Source organism: Miniopterus natalensis, chromosome 17, assembly GCF_054644295.1.
Source record: "Miniopterus natalensis isolate mMinNat1 chromosome 17, mMinNat1.hap1, whole genome shotgun sequence".
NCBI lineage: Eukaryota > Metazoa > Chordata > Mammalia > Chiroptera > Miniopteridae > Miniopterus > Miniopterus natalensis.
This window is the reverse complement of record NC_142097.1, coordinates 30,267,757-30,291,569: the sequence shown is the minus strand read 5'-3', so window position 1 is coordinate 30,291,569 and position 23,813 is coordinate 30,267,757. Positions and strand designations below refer to the sequence as shown.

The following is a 23,813-nucleotide window of genomic DNA, read 5'->3' as shown; positions in this document are numbered from 1 at the left end:
TTGCCGTTCTCATGGAATCTTAGAGTAAGTCAGTCTCAACCTCCTCACATGCCAGCCAAGGGAAGGTTTTCAAAATCTGCCCTGGAGCCTCACACAATAGCCTAGGAGAAGCTGGCCCTCAAAATGCTGGAGGAATAAATGAACGGAGGCATGAAGAGATGAACGACGAAGAATGAATGAGTGACAAAGCGGGGGCTAGAATACAGACGGGGGGGAGGTTCTTGTTTGTTGCTATTTTCTTCACAACTGCTTTCCAGGTTCTTGGCCCACCTCCTCCTTTATGATTTCTCTTTCCCTCCCCTCCGCCTCTCCTGTGTTTACAGCCCAAGGAGACCCTTTCTAGCAGGGTGCCGCCCTGCCGGCCCTCCTCTCCTCCCCCACAGCCCTGCACCCCCGCGCCAGGCCCCGCCCCTCCGCCCAGGCCCCGCCCCCCCGCCCGAAATGAATGGCAGCGTTGCCGCCGCGCAGCTCGGGGTGCTGATTGGCCGCCCGGCGCGGTGACGCGCTGGCCGCCGGGGAAGCACGCAGGTGGGCGGAGCCACGGGGGTGGAGCCGGGCTCCCGGGCGGGGCGCGGGTGCAGAGGGCGGAGAAGCCGGGAGGCGGGAGGCGGGAGGCGCCGGGGCCGTTTAAGCGGCGTCCCTCCCGCCCCCAGCCGCCCGGTCTGGCCCCGGCCCCGTCCCGACCCCAAGCCTGACCCACTCCGGCCTGGCCCTGCCCTGCCGAGCGGTCCTCCCGGCACCCGGGCGGCCTCCGGAGCAGCCCAAGCTCATGAGGGCCGCGCGCCCGGCCGCCGGCGCTGACGAGACGGAGCTCCCGGCCCGCGAGGAGGAGCGGAGGATCAATGCGGTTCCAGAACCGATTCCAGCGGTGAGAGGGATGGAGCCCCCGCGCCGTCGCCCGTGCCAAGAGCGGGTCCCAGATCCCACCTCCTCCCGTGGGGGTCCCGGCTCCTCCGCCTGGGTCCATCCCTCGGTGGATCCCGCGCCTTGGCCGGGGACCAGCTCCCGGGGGATTCCCCGCCTTGCAATCGCTGGGCGATCCCCTTCCTCGGAGGACCGGGATCTGGTGCCTGATCCGGCTCCCACTCGCGATCTGCCGACCTCGGATTTCCAGATCCCCATTGCTCACCCGATTTAACCGCCCGATCCCCATCCAGGCGGGGCTCTTGTCTGCTCTGAGACCCGAACCCCAGCCTCGGGCGCCGCCCCCCGGGGACCTCAGACCCTGGCTTTGGCCGCCACCCCTTTACCCACAGCGTGGGGGGCTCCGGGGGCTCAAGGAAGGAGGGCCGGGTGGCTGCCGCGCCCTGCAGCGAGATTTGTCGTCAGGTGGGGGTGCTGGGCGTTTTTGGTGCTTTGTCTCTATAAACGGCCCTGGCAACAGGGAAACTGAGGCACGAGGCACTGATTAGCCTGCCTGGCCCGGCCGGGCTTTGGAGGGTCTTCTTTAGCGCCCAGGGCGGTGCTATTGTGGCCGTCGCGAGGGGCCAGGTTCGCGCTCCGTGGTCGGTGAGACCTGCTGCTGGGGCGCCCGCGTGGGGAAGGGAGGAGGACCCGAGGCGGCGCCGCCGGAAGGATGGCGGGCTGCGCGCCTGCGGGGGCGCGGGGGGCGCCGGGGGCCGCCCGCCGCCTTGTCCCGCTCGGGCGCTGCCGCGGAGCAGGGGTGAGGCCGGCCCGCGGTTCCGAGGGGAAGCTCCGGGCCTTTTTCTCATTCTTCGTCCCTTAAGTGGGTGGAAGTTCGCCTCCCCTGCGCCTGTGGTCATTCTCCGCCTCTTTGTCTGATCCGGCCGCTGTGCCCGTGGCCAGACCTCACCAGCAGGCTAGCCGAGTTGCAGTGACAGGCATGAAATCTTTCCAAGGAGGTTCCTGTGGAGGTTTTAGGTGCAGCCTTTTATTTTTACAATTTTAAATGCATTTGTCTTCTTAATTTCCTAACCCCTCAGTGCCCACTCACCCATTATGCTCATTTCATTCCTTCCCCCAGGCCCACAGGCTAAAGAAGCCAAACATTCGTAGGAAGAGTTGTGGTGGACTGTGCCATTAGAAGGGCCATCAGTTGGAAGACTTGGATTCACTTCTGAATTTGGCTCAGGGTGTTGAAATGCCGGGCACTGTTCCCCCAGTGGGAACAGCAAATCAGTGCTTCTAAAGGCAAAAAGGAACCATGATGTTCTCTGGCTTTTTAGACCATGAAGTCGGGAATGAAGACTGGGGGGCTTTTTCATGGAGAACGTAACATGCGTTCAGGCATGACTGGCAAAGCCCCGTGCATGTGGTTTAATTTGTTTTTACTTCTGCACATCTGTGCTCTTCCTGTTTTCAGAGAACAGTGGCAATAGTCTCTGTGAAATTACCCTTCCTTATTTGATTAAGAGTCTGTATTTCTTTCCTGTCCTTTGAATTCTACTCTAGAAAGAAAAGGGCCTGTTTTACTCTTTGTTGCACAAACATTAAAACAGTGTTAAGAGAAATGGGGGGGGGAAACAAACCCCACTTCATTTAGGATTATACTATCTCACCGGATTGAAATATACTGTTTTTGCTGGACCCTAATCTATCATAGATGTAATGTGATTTTGTGCCCTACCGTATTCATTTAAAAGTGAAAAATACAGGCATTTTCTTTTGGTGTGGTATATAGGCTTTGTCATTTTCCCAGTGGCTGCACAATACCAATGGCTATTTAACAGTTATTTTCTTGATGACCTCTAGACCTACCCTGATTTTTTCTTTTTTTAATTTATTGATTTTGAGAGAGAGAGAAACATCAGTTTGTTGTTCCACTTATTGACGTGTTCATTGGTTATGCCTGTATGTGCTCTAACCGGGGATTGAACCTGCAACCTTGGCATATTGGGACGATGCTCTAACCAGCTGAGTTACCCGGCCAGGGCTACCCTGATTTTCTTTTGAAGACTAAGTGATCCCATAATTTCTTGTTTTTGTATTATAGACTAGATTGGAAAGGTATTTCTAAGGGTCAGTTTGAACTTAGAAATAAAGCCTGAAAGTCACATTGAAATGTTAAAGAGTACTATTCTCTCATCATTTAAAGCCGAGTTCATTACATATCTTTTGAGCATTCAGGATAGTTACCGGTAGGAAATTACAGAGGAACCAGAGGGAAGGGTACACTGTCTTTGAACTCATGTGCTCCTTCTGATAGGTTTATCAGGACTCAATTGAGTATTTATTCACAGTAAAAACATTTCATTAGGCTATAGTTTGTGGCTCTGCCTAAATCACTAGAAAACCTGAACACCCTGCTGGTTTGTGCATAATGGAAACTTGGCAGTCACCGTAGCTTCAGATCAACTTCCAGAGTTCTGCCATTTCTGTGGAGGAAGGCTGGGCTGTAAGGAAACTTAGCCCACCATCCTAAGTGGGGGACTTTATGCATCCATGGCTTCTCAGAAAGCTTAGGATATGAAAAACCCCACTGGGGCACAGCATTTTTTACCTTATTTGCTTTATCCCTTCTACATTTGAGTCTCCTCCCCTCTCTTCCCCCCAGTCATTCTCTCCTGGCATCTCTGGCTGATAGAAAAACTGCTAACATGAGTGCCAACTTTCGCCAGGCTGTGGCTGGGTATTTGTACAGGGGTGGGCAAAAGTAGGTTCACAGTTGTGAGTGACATTCTTTTGAGTTAATAAAGTGATTGTAATAATCATAACCTGCATGTCTTTTTCCACACAAATGTAAAATGATTTTTACCACCCCTGTATATTACTCATCTTTTTCCATATGCACATCTGTAAACCTATTCCTACCTATCCCTGTATATTACTCATCTGATCCTCAACTATAACCCTGGAAGACATTTTATACCCATTTACTGGAAGAACAGATGGGGTTCAAGAATAAAAGGGAACTTGCCCTAATCACACAGCTAGGAGAGGGCAGAGCCAACGGTTCAATTTCATATCCCTCTTATCACCCGTGGTGCCAGCTCATCTCATTCTGCCTCGCTGCGCACGCACACTGCAACATCTGTGTGTACAGTAGAGGCCTACGACCCACAGTAGTTTCTACTGTATCTTGTTGGTGCATATGCATTTCTCCAGCCTTGCAACTGAAAATCCGAGGAAAGGGATGCCCATTTCCTCAGCCCCAGCCTTGGGGCCACTCAAATTGAACATGAGGTAAAATGCCTTATTCTAAAGCATCAGAAAGTCTTCCAAGACTGACTGTTGTCTTTTTTGCACATGTTCTCAGAGCACTGAATCATAGGCATGGAGTAGTGTCTTTATATATGCCTTCTCCCTTATTTAATAACTAACTTAAATTTCCCCCCCCACTATCACCACCTCTGGCAACATGCTCGTTCATTAAAGGGGAACCCATAATTTACTGTGTACAGGGGTCAGCTTATGTTGCCCCATCAAGTAATGTTGAAGGAGCCCTTGGAATGTCCATGATCTGAGCCTTTAAGAATTTTCCTTACACAAGATTCAGGGTTCTTTTGGCTCTAAGACAGTCTGTTTCTCTGTTATATACAGAACCTGCTGCATCCCCAGTGAAACCAGTAACAGTGGGATATCTCTCGGTCAAGATAAAACAGTCCAGCCACAATGTCTTTCTATTCATTCATTCAACAGCTATTTATAAAGCTCCAGCAATAAACTGGGCATTGTGCTTGGGATTAGACATGAAATGGTGGACAAGTTGGCTTTCATGGAATTCACATTACAGTGGGGGAAGATGAAATAAACAAGTTTTTAAAATCCTACTAAGTGTGATAAGGGCTCTGGTGGGGGGAAAGGGCTGAAGTGATACTTTAGGTAGGTTGGTGAGGAAAACCTGAGCAGGTGACATTTGAGCTGAGCTTGAAGAGGGAGGAGAGCTGAGCATTCTGGAGAAGAATGTTCTAGGGAGAAATGAACAGCAAATGTAAAGGTCCTGAGATAGACAAGACCTTGGTGGTTTGAAGAGCAGAAAGGTGGTGTAGCTGGAGGTGGGGAATGAGAGGAAGGTAGGACCCTAAGGCTGGGAAATTAGTGAGGGCTGGGCCACCCAGGGCCTGTGGACCACTCATGGACCACTTTAAGAAGCCAAAGGCAAGCTTTAAGTTGGAGTCGGTGTTTGTGATATGATCTGGTTTTAATAGACTATTGCAGCTGCCATATAAAGAGATTCTGTATGGGGACAAGCAGGGAGACCGATTTTTATAGACCAGAGATGTCAACGTCTTGATTTAAGGTAGGATCTGTGAAACTATAGAGCAATGGACTGCTGTGAACTATATAAATACATATATATTAAACCAAGGAGTCATCCTTGACTTTTTTTTAAAGATTTTTAAAAATGTTTTCATTGATTTGAAAGAGAGAGAGAGAAACATCGATTGGCAGCCTCTCCTCCACACCGCCTTCTGGGGATCAAGCCTGCAACCTGGACATGTGCCTTGACCCAGAATCCAACAGGTACAGGGGACAATGCTGAACCAACTAAGCCACACCGCCAGGGTGTGAAATACAGTTTGAAGGTAGTGTTGACAGCACTTGCATTTGGAGAATAAGACACAGAGGAATTGAGGACACCTTCCAGGATTGGATCTTAGGCCTCTGAGATCTGCTGGTGGGGCGCAGATCTACCTTCAGAAGGCACAGTGCTTTGGGCTAAGTTTAAAGTGTGCTAAGGATTGTCCCTGGGTCCCTACCTGTTTCTCCCACAGTTTTGATGGAGGTGGGGGTAGAGTGGGCCTAAGGAAACTTGGCCAGGGGGAAGCAAGGGAGAAAGTTGAAAGAGAAAGTGAGGAAATGAATAAATAAACCCTGCCTAAATAATAGCTTTATTAGGTTTGGTTTCCATACCCAGGACTAAATCACCTTTCCTCAAACCCACTAAAGCAGGCTGATGATACTCGACTCCAGCACTGGGTGACCATTAGGGCTCCACCGCCTTAAACAGAGGTGCCTTGCATGAGTGGGTGTGTTTCCTGTGACACTTGAGAGCTGTTCTTTTCTGGGGGAAGAGAATAGGCTCAGTGTGTGGGAGGTGATTTGCATTTTACATCACTTAGGTCTTAGGTGTGATTTCTTCAGGGGGCTAGATTGTACCCTGGCAGATAAGGGAGAAATGGAAACATTGCGCTGCACATCTCGCAGTAAAACATTTGTGCTCTCCTTCCCACCGAGCCCCAGAAGCGAGAGATCTGCTCCCAGCACAGTTGCTCTTACCTGTCCCTATTGCCCAATTTTGGCTTTGCCCGTCACAGAAGCTGCCTGAAGTCACATGGGGGGGGGGGGGGGCGCTATTTATCTCCACAACTTCTGAGTTTATTTTTAACCTGAGTGACCCCAGGTGGGCAGGGACTAAGCTGTGACAAATGGCCACCCAGCTTCTTCTCTTTTAGGAGAAAATGTGAAAGTCTATCCCTGGTGCTGTATAATGGTCTATTTTTAGATTGGGCTGCCAGAGATATAAATTGCTATTTTAGTCTGCAGCCTGGTGGTGGGTAGACAAACCCTCATACTGCGCCCTGCATGAGCACTGTTTTACTCCAGCCTCTGCCATCCTGGGGCCTTGCTTTGTTACAGTTCCTAGGAGGGTGTGTGATTTCTAGCTGTTGTTGTGTTTTGGCGTGATGACGTGGCAGGTCCTTCAGTGGTGGGCCACTGTTAAGCATTCTCCCCAGGAGTGTCACTATTTCCTTTTTACTAATAAGGGCTGCACAGCAACTCTCTCATCACTTAGGAAATTAGTAAAATTATTCATAGGCTTATCAGGGGAGGAAAGATTTAGTTCTGTGTGAACGTAGCTTGGATAAACTCCAGAGCTGTTAACTTCATGTTTCTCTTAAGCAGTTTTCAAGCCACCTGGTGAATTCCATCCGATGAGTGTGTATTTACACACGAGTTAGCTAGCTAACCTGTTGGTGGTCCTTCACTCTCCCAAATTCATTCCCCAGTGGATTTTCCTTTTGAACTCTGTTAGGTCAGCAGGGACTGCCATTTTATTTTCATTTATTTGCTCCAAGGATAGTGGCCCCTCTTAATTCAGAGAGAAAGTGCTAGTCTTTTTGTTCATAAACTGGGCACTGTTTAGAATGGCTTAACCATGTGTTTTAGCTTATTTTGGGCCACCTGGCTCTGCCGTTTGGTTCAGCCTGGTACTATTTTTCGGTGTGTTCATTAATAAGGCGTGACTAGTCAGAACCCCTAATGGCAAATAACCAAAGCCATCCTCCCCTCCCTGCAAACTAGCTCAAGCAAGAGGATAATTTATCGTGCAAAGCCTGCTGACGTTTCTTTCACAGGCTCTGAGCATAGGAGGGCAGCGGGGCCCTGATGCAGTGAGACCAGAGTGCTGCCTGGTTCTTTCACCTCCGTTTGCATCTCTGCATCTGGTTCTTTCAGGCAGCTGCTTCTTTTATATTTCTGAGTTTACATCTCCTTTTCCCCAGAGAACGGACAGACTAAACCGGAATCCCTCGTGACACCTGGCACGGGTATGGGTGGGGCTTGGGGGCCCTCACCTACACACTGAAATGGGGGTGCTGTTGGTCTCCCCAGGTTCTTCAGTGGTCGTGCTTGTCACTTTATTGGCAATTGCCACAAAGTTAGCCCCAAGGGAAGTATGGAAAATGGGTACATGCATTTGTGTGTATATTTGAATTTTAGAGCCAACGTATCAGCTACTAGTCATATATTTGGATTTTGAAGCAAACTTTTAATTCAGGAAGGATGCAGGTGAAAGCGTACCTCTTGTTTAGGTGGCCTAGGGGCAGCCATGCATCATTTATTTAAGCTGTCTGGTGTCAGAACAGATAACACAATAGAGAGAAACTAGTTGGGCAAGCTGGCTAATCATGGGATGCAGGATTCAAAGATCTGCACTTATAAAGCCTTCTGAATTTTGAGAGAGGAAGCAGAAACCCTTCAAATGCATTGTAACCCTTTCACTTAATGGCACTTACTGGAACTTGTAAAGTTTAGAAAAGTTCCCTTGGTTTGTTTTCTGTTAAGGGTAAAGATTTGGTTGTGCCTTTTTTTAGTGTGGTGGGTACTGGTTGAAGGGGGTGGAGGTGGTTTCTGTTTGTTTTGGGTTGGTAAGTTTTTCTTCTGAATGAACTGAAAGAATAAGCTAGGGCATTTGCTTTGGGATCATTGCTGTGGGCTCAGTTTACAACTGCTTAGTGGCTTTGGTTCTGTGCCCGTAACTAGGTGTTTCCAGCAGTCGCCTCTCACTTAGAATAGACCACACAACCATTGGCAGGCCACCCACTGCTCTTCACACACTCTGAGCTGTTCTCACATGATGTCTTTTTGCTCCTACAGGTTCATGAACCACCGGGCCCCAGCCAATGGCCGCTACAAACCAACTTGTTACGAACATGCTGCTAACTGTTACACACATGCAGTGAGTAGGCGTCTTCTGCCTTTTCTATCCTTCCCAGAAGGCTTTGCAGGGAGGAAGGGGCAGTTATCTCTAGTAACTTCCACCCTCTAGGCTGGATTTACCCATCTCTGTGACCTTACCCAGGGTATCAGTGCTGGCTCATGTCACCAGAAACTGAGCATGTCCAGTGCTCTGCCTACAGTCACCTCTGTCCATCCTGGACTTGCTTCCTCTGAGAAGAACTTCTTTAAAAAGAATAATAGGAAGTAACTTAGTCATAAGAAAACTATTTATGAAGACTGTCACCTTGGAATGAAATGAATCGCCTTTTCCAGACAGTCAGCTGTGTTCATTTGGCAAGGAGAGCTCACAATTGGTTGAAAAATATGCTTTTTATTACTAAATGATCCCCTGAAACTGGGAGCTACTCCTTTCCTGCCCCCACAGTGGCAATGCTCCTCAATACAAATGCTTTTTCTTATTGTTGAAGAAGAAGCTAATTAGATCTCTAAATTCTTTTTATTTATTTAATATTTTTATTGATTTTTAGAGAAGGAAAAAGAGAGAGGGAGAGACATTGATGTGAGAGCAGAACATTGACTGCCTTCTGCACACCCCCTACCGGGCATCCAGCCCATAACCTAGGCATGTGCCCTAACCTGTAATCAAACCGGCAACCTTTTGGTGCCCTGGACGACACTTAGCCAACTGAGCCAAACTGGCCAGGGCTGATCTCTAAATTCTTAATTTTTTTCTTTCTTGTGAAAGCAAAACATGCTCATTATAAGAAACTTAGAAAGTACTGAAAAATGTATAAGAAAAATAAAACTACCCCAAAATAATAAACACTTTGGTGCATTTCTTCATTTTGTGTGTAGTGTTTGCCACTATGTATTTTCATAGTTTTTCTATTACTGGCATTTTCTTGTGTCATTATAAATTTCCCTTTCTCGTGGTTTCATTATGCCCTTTGTAAGTCACATTTAGTGAGACTTTCAAGGGAAAAACTGGTGGCTGGTATATAGTCTGAAGACAAGAAATAGAAAAGGAAGCCAATTTACTCCTTTAGAGACGTGTGTTTAAAACAGACTATTTTATACAGTGTTAATACAACATGTACGGTCCGTACATATGTCATTAGAATAGAATTTGCTTGAAATTCCTGGGCCCTAAGGAGCAGTACCTATTTCCAGCACTACTGACTACTTCATCTGGCCCTCCTCATGGTCACCCGGGAAAGGCAAATGTTGGTCGTAAAGCGACCTTTCTAAGATGATCCCTGATAGCAGCTCTCTCCATGGAGGCTCTTGTGCCTTTCCCTACGCCCTCCCCTGGGGTGCATTTTCCTTGCCCTCTCCTCTCCTAAGCTCCATGGGCCCCTCTTTGGCCCCTCTAAGTTGTTTCCTGAGCCCATTTCTTCTACCTCTGTGACTTTCGAAATAAACATTCTCTCATAAAAAAATTATCCCTGATAAACTTACGTATTTTTAACAAAGGTCTGGATTTGGTAAAAACCAGGATATTCCCTTTTCGCCCTCCCCTCAGTTCCTCATCGTGCCAGCCATCGTGGGCAGCGCCCTCCTCCATCGGCTGTCTGACGACTGCTGGGAGAAGATCACAGCATGGATTTATGGAATGGGCCTCTGCGCCCTCTTCATCGTTTCCACAGTATTTCACATTGTGTCATGGAAGAAGAGCCACTTAAGGTACAGCGGATTGCACCCTCTTTCAGAAGATCAGCAAAGTTGACTCAAATGAGTCAATTATGGCATGTTTGGGTCAAATGAAGCAAGAGAGTAGACATTTTCCTGCCTTACAGACTATAAGGCTGTCCCATTACTTAGTGGACAGAGTTTGAGGACTCCCACATGTACCTAGGAACCACCAACAAAACCACTCTGCTTCCCCAGGACTTAACACCTAAAATCCTGAGCCCCACTTGCCAGTGCTGTTAGCACACTAGATACCGTCGGAGCGCGGCCGCTGCAGGGTAGTGACCGAGGGCACTGATCTTGGAGGCAGCAGCTGGCGTCGAGTCCCAGCCCTGCCACTTTAGCCTGGTGTAAGTGACGTGATCTCATGGAGCCCGTTTCTCCATCCTGAAAATGAGGATAATTTTTGCCTTACAGGGTTATTGTGACAGCTGAATGAGACAATGCACGTGAAAGTGAGTTGAAAAGTACAAAAGACTGTAGGACTGTGAGATGTGAGGAGGTATAGCACAGCTTGGGTCCGCTGTCCTGCGAAGTTCAGTTTCCCAACTGGGTCCTGTGTATGATCTATTCAGACACAGTTCACTTATTTTGCTGCTGTCGGGCATTTTTCAAAAATCCTATGGCCCCCAGCCTCTCAATGAGAAGGACATGAAAGCATTCCTCCTGCAAAGGGTTAATTTGGGGGAACACAGAGTGAGCAGCATACCATTTAGTTGCTTATGAAATAGATTCTGCACGACCCAAAGGGCAAAATCTCTTCTCCAGAAAGGAGAATTCAGAGCAGACTTAGAGTGACTTAAAATATTATTAGAATATACCTTTTTGTTTTACAGAATGTCCAAAAATATCTCTAACTGTTCAAACAATCTAATACGAAAAAGACACGCTTTCTTTAAGAGCAGGAGTTGGGATTTCTGACATATTGGTTTCCTCACATGGGAATCATAGAAGTCACAGAGTTTTAGAGCTAGATGGATCCTGAGGGATCATCTAATCCAAACCCATTAATTTTCACCTGGGGAAACTGAGGCTTGGAGACGTGGGTTGACTCGCCTGAGTCAGTGATACCAGCAGAATCTGATCATCCCAAGACCTCTGGCTCCCAGTCCTGAGGTGTTTTTTTTCACCCCATCCTTCACAATATTGCTGATAGTATGCAGTCTGCTACCTTTGCCAGTAAGGTGACAGTTCCCTGGCTTAAAATAAAACCACAGGATTGAATCACGAGGGAGCCGTGGGACACACTCACAGGAGAGCAGCAGGACCTGCCCCAGCTCCTCAGGACACACCGACAGAGCCCAGAGGCCAGAGCACTTCATTATCTCCTTGGCACAGTCCAGTGCTTGTGGTTGCTTCAGCCACCTTGGCTCTGATGTCTAGATTTCTGAATCAATAAAGAGTTGTAGATGCCTATACTTCAGGATTCAGGGCCTCCCTGCCAGGGGCAGAAGACAGTGTAACAGAAGCCAGACTCCCTTGAACCACGAAATAGTGCTGCTACAGTCCTAATCCATATGTGAATTTTTGCTCTGCTTTAAAATTTTTTTTAAAAAATATCCTAGTATAGCCTAATTTAAGTAAAAGAGGGCAGGGAATTATCATTTGTCGAGTACCTACTATGTGCTGGGTGCTGTGCTAAACACATGGCTACCTTATTTAATGCTCACACAGACCCGATGATAGAGATGCTATTATTTCTCTTTTACATTTGAGGAGAGTGAGGGTCAGAGAGGCGGGTGGAGGATTTTTGACTTGTAGGTTTCACTTTACCTGCTGTCATGGTACATAACAATCTAGAATATCAATTTTCAACCTATTTCATCTCGTGGCACACATAAACTAATTACTAAAACTCTGCAGCACATCAAAAAATATATTTTTGTCTATTGGACAAAAAATAGGTATAGGTATGATTTTCATTTATGCACAAAAAATAGGTATAGGTATGATTTTGTTGGCTGTTGTCATGTTTTTATTTGACAATCTAAGGGGAAAGAGGTCAGTGCTCCTGACTAAATAGTCAGATACTGCATGTTTTAAAAAGTTATGCGGCACACCAGCCGAAAATCTCTGATCTAGAAAGCAAAATTAGAAAGGCCAAACCTGGCTAGGAATCAGTCATCTGGGAGTTAAAAACAAACAAACTCCCTTCTTCCCCCCATCCTCTACCCCATCTCTGGCCCTTTTAAATTAGAATCTTCTGGACTGGAGTCCATGACTATATGTTATAAGCGCCCCACGTGATTCTGAAACATGATTCTGAGAAGCATTAATGTATTGTTTGCCTTTTGAGACCTGTGAGCTCAGTTATTTCCACTTCTTAAGTAACACCCACCATGACTATAACATCCTCAGCCAGCTTTGGTCGCCCCTGCGTGTGTGGCGAGGCAAAATAATACTGGTGCTTCACCAAATCATAGCTCCTACCCCTTGGACACTGAAAATGGGTTCGAGACAATTCTGTTTAGTTCCATTTTGTGAACAGACCTTAGTGAGCCACATCTTTGCATTGCTCCTGACTGTTCTGTTTTGGAAGGAGGAACTAGCATAGAAATCCAGGTGGTTGCCCTCTTAGCAGATGTGCCTTTTAGAAGTTTCTGAATTTCCTTTATTATAACTCATTTTCTACACCAAGATATTTAAGTAAAAGCTTCTCTAGAGACATTCTAAAAAGATATGGAGAATGTGACTTCAGGAGTGTTTGCTGAGCATCACTGCCTCATGCCCTGCACTGTGATGGGGTGGGAGGGATGACCTGCCCTTCAAGAATTTCACTTTTCTGTTAGGTAGGATTTCAAAAACTGGAAAACATCAGAAAAAGACAGATTTTGTTTGTTTGTTTGTTTGTTTGTTTGAACCACTTAAGAGTTCCTGATGATGGTGGGGTCTGTCCCCGCATCTCATTCATAGTGAGTATCTCTTGTATGTGCAGTCTTAAAAATAATACAGAGCTCTTACTTGTGGCTTCTTGTTGTTAAAAATAGCTGCTTGATTTCAAAGGCCAAGCTATAAGTGCCTGGGGAAACAAGTACAGGAGTGGAAATTGCAACATAGTGTAGTGATAGCCCATACTTCCAGCCTGAAAGTGGTCTGTAAACTTTGTCTAACCTGGCTTTCTCGCCCTTTAGGACAGTGGAGCAGTGTTTCCACATGTGCGACAGAATGGTCATCTATTTCTTCATTGCTGCATCTTACGCGCCATGGTGAGATACAGTCTTTGCGTTTTTGAAGATAGTGTTTTTATCATAGAATTCCTCAGTGCTTCTTTCCTCCTTCCTCCTGTCCCTGTGTCTGGCCCCCATGCACATATGCACATACCCAACCGCTCTCCCCCCCAACACACACACACACACACACACACACGCTTTTTTTTCCTTCCATTTTGACTTTTTGGGTCAGATTGCAGAGTTTAAGGGGATAATGTTGCAGCTGTTCAGAACATATATCTGGCATTGGGCTGTTCGAGAAGTGTTGTGCGCATGAGTGTAGGGAGCACCCCCACTTCTGAAGCCTATTGCGTTTGCCTCCCATAGTCTCTCTACCTCTGCTGCTGTGCAGAATGCTTAGACATCAGCTGTTTAAGTGGAAATACTCTAAATATGTATGAGGAAAACAAGCTCGGTTTTGAAATTTATACTGTTTGTCTTCAGTTCACTTCACAGCACAGTAACTACTGTATATGGAGTGCATTTCTCATTTCTTTAGCTGTATGAGTGAGAGAACGAGCTTATTGGCTTTTTAAAGCTTATTGGCTATTTAAAATACCTAGTATTCGGGTCAGTTTCCTTGATCTACCCGCCCTTTTGGTATAGAGATCAGATAGAATCTTTTGTTGCTTTGAAAACTGTAACTAAAGAAACATTTGTTTTCCCTATCAAGATGTGGTCCAGTTTTAAACACTCAGACATTCATATTAGGCCATCAACTCCTGCAGCCCTTAGAAACAGCAGCCTCTAGATCCCGACTAATGCCGCATCCATCACACAAGAGAAACCTAATTATCTGTTGGAGGTCAAAGTAAGCGCGCTCTCCCCAGCACCTGTTAGTAAGCTACAGGCTGCATTCTGTTGGAGGGAGACTGCTCAGAGCCTTTGTGAAGTGCACCTCAATTTAAAGTAGGTCAATAAACATTTTAAATGTAGGCTCAGGAACCAAACCTTTACAGCAGACGGCTGTTCATGTGTCGTCTTTGATGTGCAGGTGGTACTTTTTCCATTTGGAAATACTAGTTTTATAGTAATAGCCAATCAGAATAAGATTGGGTATTTTTCCATAGATCCTTAATATGAAATTCATACAAATGTATTTGCAGCATTTTAACATTCAGGCCTGACAAGAGTCCATGGTACAATTCTAATAAAATGTCTTCTATAATAGATGTTGGGCTGATTCTTCTCATGTTCCCTCTTGGAAGAGAGACTGATAGTGGAGACGCTTGGTCTGCATGCATATTAGGTATCTGCTGTGGTTATGTGATCCCAGTTCAGGGGTTTGGTCAGGGTTCTCATTAATGTAAGTAACCTGCTCTCAAATTCATTGTCAGAAACAGTAAGACAAGCAGAGTTACAGCAGCCTGCCTAATAAGGCAAGCTGGGCCTCGCAGGTGTGCTGGGACTCCTACGTATCTCCTTTTAGCAAGTTCTGTTTTTAAAGCACGTTGGAACTAATTCTGAGTTTTAAGGCTGACTGACAGCTTTATCTTTGCATTATTAACATTGCCCAACCTACCCAAATGCCTCCCTGGGCATTGAGCGCTTTTCCTTCCTGGTTTTATTCCTGTCCCTGCTCTCCTGACTTTAAGGCTAGAGGAAAACATAGCTCTGTGAATTCCCTTCATTGATCACTTCTGTTCTTTGTTGTCATGTTTACATTTTTAGGTTAAATCTCCGTGAACTTGGACCCCTGGCATCTCATATGCGTTGGTTTATCTGGCTCATGGCAGCTGGAGGAACCATTTATGTATTTCTCTACCATGAAAAGTAAGAGCAAATAATTTACATGTGATCGTTTTTAAATTAACTGCCTAAATTTTATCTCTGCCACAATCTATATTTGCACATCGTAATAGTAGAAATACATAAATAGAAAATATATCGTTTTAGACAAATCCTCAGAACCATTTGGTATTCATTGCCAGTAGGCAGATTGCTGTGGAAAGAATTGAGTGGCACGTGTGTGGCATGGTACAGTTGGGGGACAAGGGAGACATTTTAGACTCAGTTGGACCTCATTTCACATCCTCAGAAAGACTGGCCTTATCCTCTGTGATTTACAGTTGTCACATGAGAAAAATAACTCTTTTCAAGGTTCCTATATTGATCGAAGAGAACAGATATTAAGTGCCCAGCACAACACTTACCTAGATAGGAACCTAGAGGATGTTCCTAGGATTCCTCGAGAAGGGTGTTTGGAAGGGCATCTGAACCTTTTATATCCTAACCATGGGGCACAGTTTTTTAACTCACTGCTCATAGCTCCTAGCCCTAAGTGTGAAGCAGTATCAGAAGGAAAGCTTATTGAAATTGAGCATCTTAGCTCTAGAGACCTTCAAGGTCATCATTCCTGTTTCATGCTTAAAAAATGCGAGCATTTAGGATGTACCTAATTAGTGACTCATCTGCAATTGGGACCCAAGTGTCCTAGTTCCTCATCCAAGGCTCTTCTCATCATTGCACACACCTGAATTTGAGAAGCTCACAACCACGACAGCATTGTCATTGGACATTTTATTAAATTCTCTATTGTGGTTGGCAGAATGGTTCTCAGAACGGAACATCATTTCTGTTTACTACAAAGCATTAAATTGTTTTCCCTTTCAGGAGAAAATGGTCAGTTTTGCTAACTTCCCCCCAACTCTGAAATTCACTTAAATGCTTATTTCACCATAATTAGCAATTCTGAGCAGTATTATGTAGTATATATAAATCTAAGGAAACTGCTTCTTGGACTCAAACCCCTAGTTTATACCGTTGGGTGAAATAGGGAGTCAAGTAAGACAGCTGTCATTTCTCCTATTCCACGCCTCCTAATGTAAACCAGACCTGTGAACCCCTTCCCCAGTTCCCTGATAGGATTCCTTCACAGGGGACCCAGAATATCTAAACACTAAGAATGGGATGTGAGTCACTCTTGGCCATTCGGCTTGGCAGGTATTAGGGAGTCCTTACATTGTGCCAGGTACTGTTCTAGGCCCTGCAGTCCAAACACAAAGTCAGCCCCTGCCTTGGAGCAACTTAAGGTCTAGTTTGATTAGGCAGAAACGTAAATGAAATTTCAATACAATTTCTTAAGTGTCAGACATTGTGTAGCCTAATGCGATGATGAGTCTTACAAACTGGAGTGTTCTGTGCAGATGCAAAACAGAGAGACAAACAAAAACACGTGCCCTCTGTGGCTACTCTCCCCTTGTCACTGATAAGCTGGGCCCCAAGCAGCATCCCGCCCATCTTCATAATTTCAGTTTCCTAGAGCAGTGGATGGGAACGGGAATGGAGGCAGGCACGCTGGGATGAGAGGGGAAAGTGCGTGGCGGGTTGGAGTCAACAGTAACTGCTCTGGTAGAAAACATTTTCCAGGTGGTATACAGTCTGATGCCTTTTTAGTCCTAAAAGAAATGCTGGTTCATTGTCACTCAACTATAGTGTTTCACTTAGAGGTCTCCTCCTGGGAAAATACATTTTATTTGAATAGCTGAGTTTACTGTGTGTGTGTGTGCTTTTTTTAATGGAAATAGGCTAAGTGTTGCAGGGGATTGATACATTAAATTAACTGCATTCCATCCTGCAGGTATAAGGTGGTTGAGCTCTTTTTCTATCTCACAATGGGCTTCTCGCCAGCCTTGGTGGTGACGTCAATGGTAAGAAATGTCTTCATCACTTTAGTTGTTTCACCTTATTTCCTTTTAAACCTCTAGGACTCTTAATAGGCCCATAGATATAACATGTAGCTTTTCTCTCTGAAGTTCTATGTTCATTAACTAGAGACTCAAAAGAAAAAATATATATACATTACAAAGTGCCAGGGACTTGTGCTGGCTACTGGCCAGTTTGGGAAAGTTGTACATTTGTGCGTGTTTGTTCCCGTATGATAACCTTCTGTGTCTGTTTCTTTTGAGTAACCTTTCTGTTCACCCACCCTCATCCCTCGCTTCACCCCACTCATGTGTGATGTTGTGGGAAGGTGGGTATTTCTGCTTGAATTACTTAGTGTCTTAACCCCAGATCCATGGAAGAGGGTACGTTCTGAGGTTTCTTACAATGAGGAAAATATAAATTACCGACTTCTTAAATCTTAAGGATTGGAAGGACCTTAAGAGGTCATTTGGTTCAACATTTTATTGGGTATTTCTCAAATCTCCTCACCTTACTTTTCCCTTCACTTGTTGGGTGTTTTTGTTTGTTTGTTTGTTTTTTGCCTTGCCTGAAAATTTCACTTGGGGGTTGGATGGGAAAAGTGTAACATCACCTGCAATAGGCAGTTGCATGCATACGTTTTGAACTCCCATTGAGAAATCCAAAGTAATCTATGTGTATCTGTCAACCTGAAGCAAAAACATGTCATCACAACCTCAGGATCCAATCCAGCTGGTTACTGTGCCTTTAGCGTCTATACCCAGTGTCTTACTCTCTACATTTCCACATTAGCCACTGTGTTAATTACAGAAGTCACAATGCGTTCAGTTTCAACCTGAGCCTGCCATGGTCAGAACTATACCTCTAATTTCACTCCTGAGCTCATAGGTACGCTATTTTTGTTTGTTTGTTTGTTTTAATTTTTAGAGAGAGAGGAAGGGATGGAGAGAGGGAGGGGGGAGAGAGAAAGAGAAACACTGATTTGCTATTCCACTTATTTATACATTCATCGGTTGCTTCTTATATGTGCCCTGACAAAGGATCGAACCCACAACCTTGGCATATTGGGACAACTCTCTAACCAACTGAGATACCCAGCCAGGGCCAGGTACATTAGAACAATTCAGTTTTACTATACATAGTTCTTGCTCTGGTCACAAAAATACCTGTAAAAGGTTTAGGAGTTACAGGTTTAAGCTTTTTTCAGAGACTATGTCTTAAGAGAATGTAATAAAACATGCATTTTGAGATTGAGGTTTATGATGGCTTGAACAATTTCCTGGTGCCAAGAATGCATATAATTTACTTGGTCAAGGCAACAAGAGACTGACAAGGGGAGGGAGGTGAAGGACTGAAGTGAGAGAATCTGTCTTGAAGGCCGTAGAGTTAGAGGGCGATCGAGGACACCCAAAGCAATATAATAAGCAAGGTCTGTGTAAACAGGCCATCGATCGTTAAGAGAAGAGCTTCAAGTAAATTCCCTCTGGGTATCATAAGAGCAGGTTTAGCCAGTATTTTCATTAGCCTAAATCTTTAATTGGTATTTTTACAAGTGGCAAGTAGCAGGTGACTAATGTAGCAAACAGGATAACCCCACGCTTGCCCCCACAGCACTTAGAACCAAGCATGAAATACGTATATCGTGTATTACAGAACTGTATACTTGAAACCTACCTCATTTTATTAACCTATGTCACCCCAGTAGATTTACTTTTAAAAACATTGTAGTTTTCTACAGCATTACGTTTGCCAAAGATTCATTTACTATTTACTATTCATTTACTATTTCATGGTTGGTTTTTCTTTTATTCTTCTCTGTTTTCTCTGTTTCTACATGTTTTCAGGTTAAAGATAAGCAGCTTAGAGTAAACCATTCTGGAAGTAATAAACTGTTATATAAAGTGGTGCCTCTAGTAAAAATACATATATATTTTTTGAGAGTACATTTATTAAGGCTGAGGGCGGCAAAACACGAAAGGAGTTAGGACAGAAGCAGCAACAGGAGAGCGCCTTTGCTTCACTGAGAGGTCAGAGAAAAGGGGCCTTGGAGATAGGGGGTTAGCCCAGGACAAGCTGCCACTGCCCATTGCTCCCCGGATTCCAAGTCTCATGGGGACCCTAAGAGTTTAGGAGATGCACACCTGAGAGGGCAAAAGGCCTGGGCATGGGTCCCCAGAGGCAGAGTGTGCTCTAATAAAATTCTATCTCAAAAGAAGAAAAGGCAATTCATATTAAATAAGAAGCTATAATAACGTTTATAATGTTATTTGGGGAAAGCAGAGGCTGCGATGGGAGCACATGTCAGATGTCCTACAGGAAATGTTATTTAAACTGATTCAGAAAGGCAAGTGGGAGCCTGCAGACAGCAGGAGTTATGCAGGTGGTATACGTCAAGGATGCAGCTGGGGCAGGGGGTGCACTAGCATCTTTGAAGAATTGAAAATAGTTCACTGTTTGGAACATGAGTGTGTATGTACTTGTTTGAGTACATATGTGCATGGGGGAATGGGTAATTGTGCAGGTAAATTGTGATAAAGCTGGTGAGCTAGACAAGAGACCAGACCAAAAAGAACCTCAGGCCATCTGAACCAGCAAGGAAACAGTAGGAGTAAAGACGTAAAGACGCAAAGCTTGCATGTGGTCAGAATCAGGAGCCTCAGACTGACCCTTCTGCCATAAAGAACCATAAAACTGGAAAAAGTATATGAAACAACTAGAGTTTGGTATTGGACAGTATGGGACTGTGATCTTTGAGGGAACAGAAACCAAAAGATGAGCTTCGAATTCCCCCGTTTTCTCCCTTGGGACACTTTCCAAACTGCGGCAAAAGAAAGTGGAGCCAGAGAGCAGGGGTCAGAAGGGGAGGAAACAGGAATTGCATTTCAGCTGCTCAGCCGGGTGCAGTTTGGGGCAGGGTCCCGAGGAGGGGGGAGCTGCACAGAGGAGAGTCTCCAGAAACTTAGAAAGGGGTTTCCTTGAGTCCTGGCCTGAATGCTAAGCTGATTGGTACAGGTCAGGACTGGGCATGGCCTGGCCAAGAGCAGCTATTTGAAGGCGGTGGGATAAATGAAGATCCTAGGGGCTCAGTTGGAGTGTCATCCGTGCACCGAAAGGTTGCTGGTTTGATTCCTGATCAGGGCACATACCCGGGTTGTGGGCTTGATCGCAGTGGGGGGCATGCAAGAGGTAGCTGATCAATGTTTTGCTCTCACATCCATGTTTCACTCTCTCCCTCTCTCTTCCTCTCTCTCTAAAAATCAATTTAAAAAATCTTTAAAAGTAAATAAAATGAACTACGGTGTCCGGATGCGATTGCTGTCTGTAGACACACCCTAGATGAGCAGGATGTGCTGCTCTTTACTGTGGGCCTGTAACCTGACTGCCGCGTGATCAGGACATTCAGCCGGAAGGGTGATCCAGGTTGATGCGGGAGAGAATTTACAGATCAGGATTCTGTCTGTGCAGAGCTACGTCACTGTCTAGAGAATCGGGAGGCTTAGGGGGTTTGCAGCGAAACTCATCAGCCTGTCGCGTCAGAGTAACATTGAAACCTTTCCATCTGTTTCCTCCGTTGACAGAACAACACCGATGGGCTTCCCGAACTCGCCTGCGGGGGCCTGATTTACTGCCTGGGCGTTGTGTTCTTCAAGAGCGACGGCATCATCCCCTTTGCCCACGCCATCTGGCACCTGTTCGTGGCCACGGCAGCCGCGGTGCACTACTATGCCATTTGGAAGTATCTCTACCGAAGTCCCACAGACTTCATGCGACATTTGTGACCAGTCTGTGCTCGGTATCCACACCAGTATTCGTTCAGTGACAGCACTTGGGAGGGGGGGGGCGTAAAAGCTGAATATTGCACAGAAGGAGGGGGAAAAAAAGATCACTGCACTGACTTTCTTAATATAGTTTGACTATAATTACTGTGAAAGTATAAATGCTGTGTTCTGGAACGTTCCAGAACCAATAAATAAGGTAGTGAATTAACTCTTCATTCCATTCCACTATCGTGCAGGACTCTGGATAGACTCGGCCAACTGATGTTTACAACCCAGGATTTTGTATTTTAATTTTTCAGACTTTACTATGTGGTTTTTTTCTAAATCACTAGGTCAGGTTGTCAATGTCAGTGCGACAGCGAAGCTTCCTTTTTAAGAGAAAATTGTTTCTATCACTTTCCCATCAGCTGCGTAAAGAATCATGGGTAGAACTGACACTACTTTCACCATGTTTCATCTTGGCACGACATGGTTATTTTTTAAACAGTGACTTCAGTTTTTTGTAAATTTTTAAAAACCTTCCCACGGTTCCTCGTCCATGTGAATTTTTGCAGCAACCTGTCGAACATTCCACAGACGAACAAACGTGATACCTCTTCCGGTGGTTTTACGAGGCATGGAGACATTGCCAACTTTTAAAAACCGCGGTTTTCCAGACTTTTTCTGCCAAGCCCTGACTCCGAATTCCGTGCTGCTTCGGCCGCGTACTTGACCTAGTTTTGTTTCCTAACGATGGAGAAGTATTTTGATATCATTAACTTTTTCAAAAGGTTCCACTTTTTCTCTGCGCCTTTGCCGTGCTTTCTCCAGGGTCTTTTCCAGCAGTGGACGAGCGCTCAGGCTGTTCTCATGTCATTGGGCGGGCCACCTATCTGCTGAAGCTCCTGGGGGCGTCCGGAATTACCGCGAGTGGTGTTGCCTCCTTGGTGCCTGGCGGTCGAGTCATTGTCACTTAGCTCCGTATGATCAGCTTCATACTCATTTTTAAACTGTGGAATTAGATGCATAAATTCACATTTCTACCTTTCTTCTGTATCTCCTGATACACTTTTTTTTTTTTCTTTTAGATAGAAAAATATTTAAAGTGTTGTTTGACAGATAAAAACTCATGTATCTGTAGCTCACGGGTTCTATCCTGGCTTAGTGGAGTGGTATTTAATATATTACCTTTGGTTTTCCCTCAGTGTCTTATATTAAGATTAACATATTAGCTGCTCTGTTGATTAATCTGTTGGTGTTTAATGAATGAGACCACCTCGCCTTTAGATCAGGTGCTGATGGCAACTATTTTCTAGAAATGGGTTTGATCAATGGAATTGTCGGTTGATGATATATTTAGACTAGTTCATTGAATTTTTGTACTGATGGCTTGAAAAGAAGGTTTATTTTGAGTGTGTGTGTGTGTCTAGAAGTCTCTGGTTTGGGTGAATTATATGGGGGTGAGAATAGAAGAACTGATGCTTACCGGTGAATCTTAAACAGGCGAGGTTCCCAGTCCTCACACCACCCAGGCCACCTCGACCCGCATGACTCCCAACATCTGGATGCCTGTTGTTTTACTGTGTATGTTTTATTTTTAATATATTAACTTTTGTGGATTCATTTAAAGTCTGCTCACATGTAACATTGTCAAAACCACTAAAATGTATGTAAGAACTTGTGCTGTAGGCTAGAATAAAATTGTTACTTGGATTTGTTCCACCGTCTCTGAGTTATGTGACTGTGAACACGATCGTGCGTTTTCGAGAGTTGAGCTTGTCTAGTTGGTTATCCACATACCAGGCTTTTTTTTTTTTGAAAAGTCAGGGTGGGAAGAAAAACAAATGTGCCCTGTCATCTGGAACTTTCTAGTCCACTTTCTATTAATTGGAAAGCGAGAGCCAGGGCCAGCATTAACCAACACACATTTTCAGTTTAAAATATGCTAGTCGGGACCCAAAGAGTATAAATTTTATAAATGATGTATCTTTACCAACAAAAGGCCTTGGTTTAGCTTGTATAATACACTGCCGGGCTGAGGTTACAAGCTCTTGTATCACCAACCAGATGTACATTGCACTGCAGGTCTGACTACTCTGTGAGCATTACATGTGATTCTTTCACTCCTACCAAGTAGGAAACAGTCGGGGCGGGGACAGGGACCCAGGTCGGTCCAGTTCCAGAGCCTCATGGTTGCCACACACCATTGCATTTTCAGTCAGCACAAGCAAACCCATCAAAAAACTTGGTGTGAAAATTCATCAGGCACACACGTGGAAAACAAAACACTACGCACGCAGTTTGGAGCCTCGATAAACCCTCGGGCAACGTGCCGTCCGCTCTGATTTTGAGGATTGAGTGTCGCGAAGCATGATATTTCCCAAGAATTCTGCTCCCCGGTCCATCGGGGTAACCTCGCCTATGTCTAGAGCAGGCGCCCACTGTCCCTGTCACCTTCCAGATCAGCGTCTCCAGCCTTAAACTTGTCTGAAGGCCAGACCTCTCTCATCAGCCGCCCACATGTCCCTGGCACGATTTATTCAACCTGCCCCCAACTGAGTTCATTACCCTTTGTCATTCCCCCACCAGGCCCACGTCTGTGAAGTTTCCTATCTTAGTTAATGGCGTGGCCAGAGCCGTCCACCCGTCCTTGATTTCTGTCGCACACACGCGATCCAACCGGTCAGCCAGAGCTGTCAGCGCCACCCCAGTCACCACCCCTGACCTGGCTCCTCACCCCCCTTGTCACTGCAAGACGACTGCCGCCCCCTCACGTGTGCCTTTGCCACCGGTTACACCCCTCCGATGACGTCAGCCCCACACTGCTCTCCGTGTTACCTTCCTAAGAGAGACGCAGCAGGTCCCCCTGCTGTAAAGACAGCCATTGGCTGGAGGTCTGTACCCGAGCCAGCCTTCTTAGCAGGGTCTCCTCCCGATCTCCCCCCTCTTACTGAACCCCACAGCCCCCCCCCCCCATGCCCTCACGGCGCCTTTGCACCCGTTGTTCCTTGGCCTGGAATGCCCTTCCCCCAGCCCTGCTCCTACCCTGGCAAACGCTGGCTCCCTCCAAACCTCCGTCAGAAGCCACTTCTGCTACGCGGGTGGCCTGGGCCCTGCACGGCCAGCCCAGCCCTCTTTACCTCGACGG

General features: G+C 45.7%; 1 protein-coding gene across 2 annotated transcripts; it reads left to right on the top strand.

Moving 5' to 3' along the window:
- Positions 1 to 641: 641 nt before the first annotated feature.
- On the top strand, positions 642 to 22,383 carry MMD (monocyte to macrophage differentiation associated). Of its 2 annotated transcripts, none has more exons than XM_016207204.2 (7): positions 642 to 868; positions 8,281 to 8,362; positions 9,887 to 10,047; positions 13,185 to 13,259; positions 14,934 to 15,035; positions 16,843 to 16,912; positions 20,486 to 22,383. In XM_016207204.2, the coding sequence occupies exons 1-7, from the start codon at positions 843 to 845 to the stop codon at positions 20,684 to 20,686; spliced, it is 717 nt and encodes a 238-aa protein (XP_016062690.1). In that variant the 5' UTR covers positions 642 to 842; the 3' UTR covers positions 20,687 to 22,383. The 2 variants fall into 2 exon arrangements, with proteins under 2 accessions (XP_016062690.1, XP_087682347.1); XM_087826221.1 differs by having other exon boundaries at positions 837 to 847.
- Positions 22,384 to 23,813: the final 1,430 nt, after the last annotated feature.

Coding starts and splice junctions, on each gene's coding strand:
- MMD (XM_016207204.2), top strand. CDS start 843: ATGCGGTTCCAGAACCGATTCCAGCG. Junction 15,036..16,842: donor GTATTTCTCTACCATGAAAA/GTAAGAGCAAAT, acceptor TCCATCCTGCAG/GTATAAGGTGGTTGAGCTCT. Junction 16,913..20,485: donor CCTTGGTGGTGACGTCAATG/GTAAGAAATGTC, acceptor CTCCGTTGACAG/AACAACACCGATGGGCTTCC.